Raw genomic sequence first — 11,362 nt, forward strand, 5'->3', positions numbered from 1 at the left:
CATATATATAAAAATAAAAACATATATATATATATATATATATATATATATATATATATATATATATATATATATATATATATATATATATATATATATATATATATATGCTGGACATGTTTTAATTAACAGTAGCAAAGTAGAGTTTGATGGACAAAACTCTTGGACAGCATGAACACTCATCAGGATTTCCTCTGTGCTAGGTTACTTTGTGGAGGAAATATGTAGGTATTCCATAAGTAAAAAAAATAATGAATCCCTAATATATCAAATATGGCTGTGGAGTACTTACAATAGTCTTTAACCTTCTAAAAAGAACATAAGATGTAAATAATCCAATCAAAAGTTTTATTTTGTTTGGCTTTCTTTATTTGTTATGTAGATTAAAAATATATGAATAAAAACTCAGTATTGTGTAGTATTTATCTCATATGTGACTCTACCCAATTAAATAAAAGGTGGTTCAACCTTTCAACCACTAGGTGGCGATCTGAATCAGACATTTTCTTGCTGCACTCTGCACTGTACCTTAATAAGTGAGCCCAGGCAGGGCATTTAATAACCACTGCTGATTTGTTTTATGCTACATTGTTAGCATCAGATTATGTATGTGAATGTTTTATTGTTGGGCTGTAAATGTTCCATTCATGTTTGCTGAAAACTGGGTTATTGCTTTACAACATCCACTTCCCTGCAGTAGCTGTAAACGTCTGTGGCCCTTGTTATGAAAGCATTCGGTTATTAATGCTGTGATACTTATTGATTTACTCTGTGTGTTTGGGTTTGTTACTCTGGTTCATACATGTCAGTTTCACTTGTTGTTGTGACCTTCCTCGTAGGACGGTTGTGCTTCTGCAGAGCGTGGTAAAAACATCCGTGCATTCTGGTGTTGAGCACTAATTCAGCATAATTGTGGCATTAACAAGTTGCAAACAAACAACAGTTAAATTGCAACTACAACTTTGACTTATCTTGCCAATATTCTATGAGCTATTACGAGTTATTATTAATTGCAGCATTTGTAGTGGATATCATGGCAGATTTGCACCATAAGGACCAGCAGACTGGTCTGTGTATTGTGAGATCACAACCCAGCAGAGTGCCTGGATTCAGTGGCCCCTGTTAATGATTCCTTTGACAACATCCTTCACACTACTATGGCAGAAAAATCCTTTAGTCAAATCATTTTGACCATATATTTTTTTGTTCTGTACACATTTCCATAAACATCCGGAATGCTAATGCCCAATACCTTCCAGATCCTAATGAGATACTAAAAATGTGCTGGGATTGAAGCTGTTATTGTAATAACACAGTTCATCAGGTTCTACCAGTACGTCTGCTCGGGAAAACCGAATAAGGACATTACGTTTAAAAAGGCATAGATTGTATTTTAAGACGTTTTTTTTCTAACATTTTAAATCACTTGTCAGTCCTTTTTTTGTTGTTTTTACTGGAATAAGAATAATGGTATCAATGTAATTTCTATCCTAAAATCTTTTACAGTGTAGATTTGTTTCTTTACAGCCCTGACAAAATAAATCAGGTTGGCAGATATGTAGACAGGACAACTATTAACTGCACACTTTATGGAGCATTCTGGAAAGCAAGCTCCAGGAGGTTTTGTTAAGTTTAACTCATGCAGGAAACACAGCAAACATGATGAGTTGAGACCAGGCTTTAACTTTTTGTCTATACAAGTGCAGCACCATTTGTTGCTAGAAGCCAGCATTGATCATCCTGCTGAACATGCCACCCCCCCACAGTGACACATGGGGGTGGCAGCATCATACTGTTGAGTTGCTTTTCCTCAGCTGGAAAAGACTGGAACCCTGAAGGTACCACTGGAACTATAGGGTTAAAGTTGAGCCTTTTATCCTATAAAAACTCTATCATTGTGCACTTGATCTTTCACATGCAGTGCTGGTAAAGAAATAACCAAAAGGTGGTTCTACAAAGTATGAACTCTTGTAAACAGTGCTGGACTGTGTAGAAACAATGTATGGAGACTGAGGTCAAACTCAATATCTGTCATAAGAACAGAATAAAGGATCTTAGTATTGCAGCATATTTTAAATTAGAAATGCAGCAAACATTAAAAACCAAAGTCAAAGATGTAATTTTCACTTTTGTTTAAATATGTAAGGATTGTTGCATTGTTCTCCTCTCCTTTGCCCTTTTTGATTTATTCGCTCTAAAAAGTGCTCGTTCAAGTGCTTCATAAAGCTCTGTTACAACGGACTGGAGACGTGATGTGATGCAGAGTGCATGCTTACCATTTCAACTCGTGAGTTATTGCTCTCCCCTCTCCGCCTCCTCCTCTTTAAAGAGAATCTTAAATCTCAAATCTTCTGCTGAAGACAGCTTCATAAACTCCCACACTCCAAGTGACAGCTCCTCATTTCTTTGAAACCACCTGGACTCGAGTGTGGGAGGTGAAGAGTAGACATCCAGTCCAATAACTCACATACATTCAGTTGTCTCTGTCTTTCCATAAAAGTGCACTGGAGAGGAATAAAGTGTTCTACAGAAAGTGGTAGGATGAAGTGATCATGGATTTCTTTTGACTGATTTTTGATGTCGACCGTGAATGAATGAAGCTATTTAACTGTTTTTATTGATTTCCTGTTGGTCGTAATCTTACTATGACTGCTGTAGTGCTTTAATGGCACTCTCTTTACTGGCAATAAATTGTATAAATCAAAGTTATAAGAATCTATTCAACCCAGTCTTGTAACTTTCATCGGGGAGAGGAATTCCAACCTGTTTGCATTTCTTGTTTCCCCACTGAATTGATTATCCATCACCTAGCCATCTGTCTAAGACAGTTTTTAATCAAAAACTAGGCCGTTGCGAATTTAAATCACCTGACTCGGGCTGTTATAGTAATCGACCGTCTCTCCAGCTTTCGCAGAACGGCAGTCATCAGCATGCAAAATGGGCAGGTGTCAGAGGACACAACTCTGGAGACGGCAAGCAAAGTTATCCTGCGGTTATGTTAATATGAAGCTCAGAATGCTGTCCACAGCGTGAGAGCTGCAGCCGCGGGGAAGCAAGCGTTTGTGGTAGAAGTATTTTGCCTAAAGGCAGGTTCCTGTAGAGTTTGAAAAGACTAGAACATTCTAGAATTAAATTTTCCAGATCAGGAAATGTATGGAAAACTATAAAACCAGATGGGAAAAATGTTCTGTCTCTTGAACTCCTTATTCTGTGTCTACATCTACATGGCATTTATCTATATTAAAAAGGAAAAAGAAAACATAGTTTGCTCCAATTAGATTGCTTTTTATGTTCGTCTTTATATTAAAAAATAAAAGAAAATCCAGTTGTCCATCAAGGATCACTCTTTGGTTTCTTAAAGTTGCATTTAAAAAACTTTAACAGGGTAGAACTTAAATTCGGTACAAACTAACGTCCGAAATAAATTTAGATTGAATGCATTTGCATCTAAAAACAAAAACTTAACCAAACTTTGAGAAATGTGAATCTGTAAAATCAAGGAACTTTGAAATTAAAAATGTGCAAGAATATAATAACCTTATCATTAATGAACTAAAATGCCCCCCAGTGTAGACACTAGTGTTAGTTTTTATTTTTACGTCATAATATCACTTACAGCACTTATTAATATATTTTGCATTTTGCCACCGTCACTCACATTATGCTCCTTTTTTGCCTGACCTAATTTCCCAATTTGTTTTATTACCGGTTGTTCATATGCTTGTTGTTTATTTCTTTTAGCCGTGATGTAGATTTTTGGGAGTTTTAGCAAATAGTAAATTTTATGATTTAAGCTGCTGCACTGATTTAAAATGTTCTGTCATGTATTAGTTTTTCTAAATAGCATAACAGATGAACTCTGTTTAACATAAAGTTCTGACCCATTTTCTTCTCTGAACTCATAGCGACCACTAATGGACTTCTGGTGGAAGCTGAGTCTGGCACCACCCTTTGCTGCATAGTCTGTGTGTGCACAAACTAGCATTCAGAAACATGTGATACACACTCGCAGGCCTTTTTTTTTCTTTCCTTTTTTTTACCTGTAGAACTGCCTTAACTCTTTATAAAATAGATATTTCCAAGTTATGTTTCAGAAACACAGCTTGGAAATTTCATGATGACATCACACTGTTGGTGCAGATTTGTCAGATGCGCATCTATGACGAGAATCTCCCAGTTCACCACATGCAAAAGTTTGTGCTATGTGAGATTTGGTTCAAGAAAATAGTTTGAAATGTTTAAAACTCTGTTATCTGTTGCATTACCTTGCTGTACAGTTGCTCAAGTGGTTGTGACATTTACACAATTCTCAATAAAAGGCCAAGATTGTCCCAAAACAATATTCCTTACACCATTACACCACCCCATCCTGAATCACTGATACAAAGCTGAGTGGATCCACAAATTCATTTTATTTTGTGGAGTTTATCAACATACCATCTGTATATTGGGACAGGCAGCGTTGTTTTTGCTCAGCTTGTGTGAACTGTCCCAGTTTCCTCATCTCAGCCGACAGGATTGGCTTCAGGTGTAATTTTCTGTTGCTGCAGCTCCTCTGTTTCAAGGTTCAACATGCGGTCCATTCAGAGATTGTACTCCGCATTCCTTGGTTGTAACAAAGTGGTTATTCGAGCAGCTGTTACCTTTCTACCATGTCAAATCACTCTGCCCCGTTATCCTCTGGTTTCAGCAGGACACTTTTGTCCACACAGCTGCTGCTGCTGCTGCTTATTCAATATCTTCTCCTTTTTTTGGCCCATTCTCTTTTAACCTGAGTGATTATTGTGCATAAAAATCCCAGTAGATCAGTTTCTAAAAATACTCAACATAGCCAATCTGCGACCAACAAACATGCCACGTTTAAATTCTCTAAATGGGCCATTTCACAAATGACTGGGCCAGTCAAATTCTAGTACTAAATCCAGTTGAGATTCTGTGACAAAACAAATTGATGTCTACCAATAATCTCCATTCAGTCCGACTGAGGTAGAACTATCTTTCAAATAGTGATAGACAACCACTTCGCTTTCTGGTAGAAAAACACCCCCAAAAGACAATATGTTACAGTTTAATAGGTAGGAATACTTTTGCAAAGCACCGTTGATCTTGAAAAAGCTTATCACTTCCAACAGCTTCTACTTTTAAGACTCTTTCGATAAGCTGAGCTCGAGAGAAAGAGAGATGGCACGGCCGGTTGTCACTCACAGGATGTGATCTCTGGTCCTGTTAATAAGCCAATCAAAACACCCCGTAGGAATCAACAGAGCACAGCATGATGATGCAAGCTGTACCTGAAGACCATATGTCAGGGTGTGTTGTTCTCCTGAAGCCTCATTTCAGGCCAAATTTTAAAGGTTGGATTACCTAGTAAGTCAGTTTTTTCAGACGAGGTGGAAATCCAATCTAAACATGGATCTTTACTGAAAAATACATGCTAGAATCTTAAGAAAAAACAAAACTGTGAATTCACTAGAGGAAGTTATTTGTAAATAGTTTCCTTACATATCTTTATAGATTTTTGACAAAGGTGTAAAACGTAGCAGTGACACGCCACTGGGTCTCACATCCTGCTGTGTGTGTTGTCTGAATCCACGTGGCGTTGCAGTGGGTTCACCTGTGTTTTTGTCGTAACAGTAAAAAGGCAAACATGGTGTCTCCCTGCTGAGAAAGCCTCAAATCAACACTCATATAGGTGCACACACACCGCCTCATTCGTCAAGCAGGAGTCCTGTGCTGTCGTCATGGAAACTCTGATCTCCCCCCCCCCACCACCACCACCTCTCACATTCTCCTCTCTCCTTCATGATTCTCTGCAATCTGTTAATTTGGAGCCGAGTCCTTGTGACACAATTTCCGGACGGTTACTGGTAGTAGAGAAAACCCGAAGTACGAGGAGGAGCAGAAGGAGCTCAAACAGGTTGGAGCGGACGAGGGGCAGGGGTCTCAAGTGGAACCCCTACTGAGCAGGTATATGACCTTCTCCCGCATCTCCTTCACTGGATGCTGTAGAGGTAGCCACCATGTTCCCTCATCACAGACTTTGATCTGCATCAGCGCTCCCCAGTGTGCAATTGCATCAATAATGCACTTGTGCTGCACTCGCGCACACCGACTAGCCACAGGGAACACCGAGTACAAACCAGAGGCGGCGAGGTGAAATCCATTGTGCGTGTGCGAGCGCGCGTGCATGTTGCACGCTTGGTTGCTCCTCTGCTCTATTATGCTAGCTGCTATTTTAGATCCGTGCACGAGTGTTCATTATGTATGCCCACATGTGCTAATGACACTCTCCTGGGCTGCGCTCCATCTAAGAAACAGCCGCCGCTGAACTCCTGCTGAAATCCGTCCCCCAAAACACAGTTTGGTTCTGAGAATTCTGCCACCAGCTCATAGAGACGGTTTTTGCTCTCAATGCACCAGCAGAGAGAGGGTGATGAAAAGATAAGAGCACTTAACAATCCTCGCCTGTGAGGATGAAGCGGTAAATAGAAAGAAAATGGATGGCAGACGGACTCGAAGCAGCAAAAAAAAAAAAAAATCACAAAAAGTGTTGATAGATATTTTGACCTGCCAGTCAAACAAGACAGCTCAGGCTTTTTCTTAACTTTAAACACAACAAATACTGTGAAACACTGCAATTGATGAACCATCATATAATAAACCTATTATGTCTGTAAGATGTAAAAAAATGAGTGTTATACATTCATTTTAGCAATACTTAGTTTTTTTGACTCTGCTTTTACTTCTTCAGTTCACTTCTACACAGTGTCTGCAAAAAAAATGCTAATCTACCTGAAACTGTTTCACATTTCATCGCAGTACAACCAGAAACCTTGTTGGAAAAGTTCTAAATATGAATGTCATTCTTTTACATTTTTGGCTTATAAAACATCTTGAGAATCACAATATTTCATCTACTTCATAATGTCCTATTTTGTTTTGGTCTGTCACATAAAATTCCTTTGAAATACACTGAAGTTTGTTGTTGCGAGTTGTCAAATTGTGAAAAAGGTTTAGGGCAGATGAGTACTTTTGAAAGACACTGTGTGTCAACATCCTCTCTTCCTGCTGTAATATATAATTATTCTCAATAAAAATTAAAAAGAAATCTCGTGAACTCCCAGCCGTTTAAGCTTTGAGGTACATCGTCAAGGCCGCTGCGATGGATCGGCCTTCATAAAGGCAGACACTGTAGCAGACGTTCCACATTATTTGATCCTATGGGTGTGGCAAAAAACAGGGCAGTAGATTCAGTAAAACATTTCATGTGCAATCAGGAAATCTTTTGTTGATGGTTCAATAAGATGAAGGTTTAAGGTTGGAAAGAAATTACAGTTAAACCTGTGTTCAGCTTGCAACCTTCAACTTATGGTTTTGTTTTTTTGTCAGCCAATAATCCAGGCACCCGAGTTATTGTTGTGATGAGGAAAAAAAGGAATATATTATGATTCTGGATGAGCTGTCTCAAGGAGACACTTTGCAGCACTGGCTTACTATAATCAAACAGTGATAAAAAACATGCGGCAAAACGAATAACAGAAAGTATTTTGAACTTAAGCTGGAATCTCTGCCAGACTCTTAGCAAGGAATTAAAAATCAGATGCCTGGAATACCCCAAAGACCTGGACATCGTCAGGGAGGAGAAATTATTTCACAATCCACCTTCATAAACCCTGTAATCAAGAGCAGCTTGAATTACTGAAGTTGTAAATAAATGTGTCATTAACTAGGTGTTAGGAGTTTTACCAGAATATTATTTAGGATTGCAGGCATGCAACATGTTAAAATATATTAAAACATTTAAAAATAAGTTGAGTAAGTAGAGATGAAAACGTCATACGTTTAAAATCTGAAGTAAAAACATTGAAATACCGAGCAGCAGATTTTTATAGCTGAGCCTCCCTTTGGAAGGAAACCTTTTAGGGGAAACGCTCATTATTGCACCTACGTGGCAGAGTGTTTTTGACATTCTTGGACCTGAAGAGCAGGACCTAAGAAAAACGCCTGCAGAGCTGCAGATAAAATATCTGAAAAGTGTCAGGAAAGGTCAGTGTCTCACACACACATACACAAGGCAAGAGACAAGAGTTTAAAAAGGAGAATCCAACTTGTTTTTATTGCAACCTCTGAGTAATCACCACTACAGGAGGACGATATAAATGAAAAGATGGTGCTCTCTGCCTGTGCTGGTCTCTCACACATCTCCTAATTGCAACCGTCCCAAAGTGTCCTTTTTTTTTCTTTCTTTCTTTCTTTAAAAAGCCTGTAACGTTGACAAGGTTGTGACCACGTCTGTTCACTTGGACATGTGTTCAGCTTAATTGGACTCTGTTTAGGTTTCTTAGTTCGTCTCCAGGTCAGAGAGCTCACGCCTTTATACATCTCATTGGATAATTCTCAGCCTAAACATTTTCATTTATGTCTCTAAAGACCTTTAAGACTGAATGTGAGCTGATTTGCCTGAGACAAAGCATAGTTAACACAGTTTAACTATAACAACTTTTTTTTTTTTTTTTTACTGTTGCTACAGCAGGCGACATGTCGCCGCTCAAAGCAAAGAATTAATATGGCTCTTCGGAGGCCTTCCCTGCTTCCCTCGATAGCTTCTCAGAATGAGGACAGCTGGTGTAGAAGGTCACTGAGTGTTGTATTTTAAGAAAACTAGAAATGCACGCGCACGCGCGTGCACAGACGTGTGTTTGTGAGGGTGTGCACACGGCTTGTTGACAGATGACGAGTCTCCAGAGACGAGATACAGATTCAAAAAAGCGGGCTGAATAATTGCAGCTGCTGGTCGGCGTCCAGATGGAAACTGACCCGAAGGCGCCGCTGCAGCAAAACAGAAAAGTTTGGTCAAAATTTCTGTTCCTGGGAAAAGCTTTGATGATGACCTCATTTCCAAAGAAAAAAAAACTACTACATGAGATATTGGGGCGACTTGGTGGGCAGTTAAATCTTTATTGTTCCCGCCAAAGGGTCTAGTTTAGTTATTCTTCAAATGATAATTGCTTAGTCATTTTGCAAATGATTACCTGTCTCGTGAGATTTTTCAGTGCACTCGAACATAATATTGCTGGTTATTTTTCTATGACAGTTGTTGTGATTAACCCTCTCACTCTGCCATTTTTTCAGCAAACTGTAGCATCTCAATCACATAAGCATGTGCAAAGTGGTCAAAATACTCTGTGCACATGCACAGAGTAAATGCATTGTCTTTATAATAGCTCGGCAATGTTTCAGACAACTATTGCACACATCACTGACATGACGTCTGCGAGTTGGGGTTTGGATAAACTGGAGATGATAAGGGAGTTAAGGGGGGCTTCTGGTATTTAGTTGCCATTTGCTTGTTTAATTCCCTTCTGTTCATGAAAATGTGATCTGTTCCTTTTTTTTTTTTAACTCACTCGTCAAGGGTAAACCAAGACTTTTTTCTCTTTAAATCCATGTAATTAGGGTTTCTTAATTAAGTATTAATAACATTTTAAAGCTTGCTTTATACACCTCCTAAATATTCTAAAATGATTATTTTTTATTACCGTATATTTAAAGCTACTATATCAGTGTTACACACTTTGAAGATTTCCACATCGTGTCACATTTCTATATAAACAGACTGAATCTCCATCACAGCCTTTCCGTGAGCTTACCTCACTGCACAGTCCAAACCAGCTCTCCATTTAAAGAGTCCAGACTTACTTTAAGCATTTTTTTTCCTAAAACCGGGGCTCACTTAACTTTGGATGTATTAAATTTAATCCGAGCCAGAGACAGGGATTCGTCCCGTCCTTTGATCACCCGTCTAAACATTGGTTGGAAAATGCGTAGAAATCCAGCGTCCCGCAACTGCTGGTTGTAAATCCAGCAATCCAACAAAAAAAAAAAAAAATCCTTCAATTTGTCCTCTACAGGAAACCGTAAAGTTCCTAGATCCAACAAAAGAGAGTTATCCCAGTGTGAGCACCAGTCCAGATTCAGAAGCCCACAGGTTCGCCTCTCAAAACTTCACAACTCCAGTCTGGCCGAGGTTCTTTCTTCTCTGAAAGCTATGTAAATGCTACTTCATCTCAATTCAATACCTTTTGAATCAAGATGATTCAAAAGGTTGGGGTTTGTTGCATACGTGACAGTGTTTGCTGTTTGCAATCTCTAACCCCTTCACAAATAATTGTGACCGTAAAGCATGCACCTGTTTTACTGGAACCTTGTTTCTGCTTTAGTTCAACCGTTGTTAGCTTCTTCTTTTGTGGTTGTGCAACCTTCTTCCTGTTTGCCCACCTTTGCATCACACTAGAACCGTTCTGCACATCATTGCAATATCTCGCTGTTGCCTTCCTGCTGCTCTCAGGTGCATTATCCCTGACATCAGCTGAACTTCTTCTTTATGAACTACATATAACTTAACACAACCTGTCTTTACCTTGCTATCCACTCCCTCATTCCCCTCTGACTCAGTTGACTTCTTCTTTTTGACCACATGAGTCACATCCTGTCCTTATCTTACTGATTAATACATTTTAAACATTTCTAATTGAATAATCATTTAAATCACAGACTTGCCTCAAGAATAACCGTTGTTCATCATTATTCATTTTTGATATTTGTAATGATTAATTCCCCACAATTATACATAAAAAAAATCATCTTTCGTTTACTTCCTACAATTTACACTTTCCATCATTACAATTTTCCTTTGACTGTGACTTCTTCTTGATTAGATAGAGGAAGAAAATAAGACAAACCCTCATTGAAGTCTTATACTGCTGGAAGTTCTTTGTATTTATAGGTTAACTTATAAAAGCCTCATCAGAGGCTGGTTCTGCAAATTAGTCCTTCACTACAGAGCCTGCATATGGGACACCGGTTTCTTTTACGTGCAGCATTGTTTTATGTTTTATCCCTGCTCAGATACCAGCATGCAGTCCCTACTCCTTCAAACGTTATGGTTTTTCCTGCTGAACTAGAATCTTCGGCATGAAAGTAATGGTATGACCTCTGAAGGTTATTTGGCCTGCGACAGACTGGCGCCCTGTCCAGGATGTACCCCGCCTCTCGCCCGGAACGTTAGCTGGAGATAGGCACCAGCACCCCTCCCGACCCCACTGAGGGACAAGGGTGTTCAGAAAATGGATGGATGGATGGAGGTTATTTTGACAAACCCCAAGTCATTTGCTGCCTCAAACTTTTGTTTTCCACAGTTTGGCCTGTGTTTTTTAGCACCTTCCATCTTCCCATCACCTTTGACCAGCTTCCCTCTCCATGCTGGAAAATAAAATAAAAAAAAAAAAAAAAAAAAAATTTTAAATTAAAACCACCAAAATAATTTCCTCCCCTAATTTCTTTTTTTTTTTTTTCCTTTTGC

General features: G+C 38.9%; 1 protein-coding gene across 1 annotated transcript in view; it reads left to right on the top strand.

Moving 5' to 3' along the window:
• LOC106946450 (1-phosphatidylinositol 4,5-bisphosphate phosphodiesterase beta-1) overlaps positions 1-11,362 on the top strand; it is a 125,364-nt gene that overhangs the window by 104,352 nt on the left and 9,650 nt on the right. Inside the window, exons 32-33 of the mRNA XM_015030769.1 lie at positions 8,612-8,642; positions 9,866-9,917. Of these exons, the coding sequence (XP_014886255.1) occupies positions 8,612-8,642; positions 9,866-9,917 (83 nt within the window). The remainder of the gene's footprint in view (positions 1-8,611; positions 8,643-9,865; positions 9,918-11,362) is intronic.

Source organism: Poecilia latipinna, unplaced genomic scaffold (assembly GCF_001443285.1).
Source record: "Poecilia latipinna isolate Pla-1442-1.1 unplaced genomic scaffold, P_latipinna-1.0 Scaffold191, whole genome shotgun sequence".
NCBI classification, from domain to species: domain Eukaryota; kingdom Metazoa; phylum Chordata; class Actinopteri; order Cyprinodontiformes; family Poeciliidae; genus Poecilia; species Poecilia latipinna.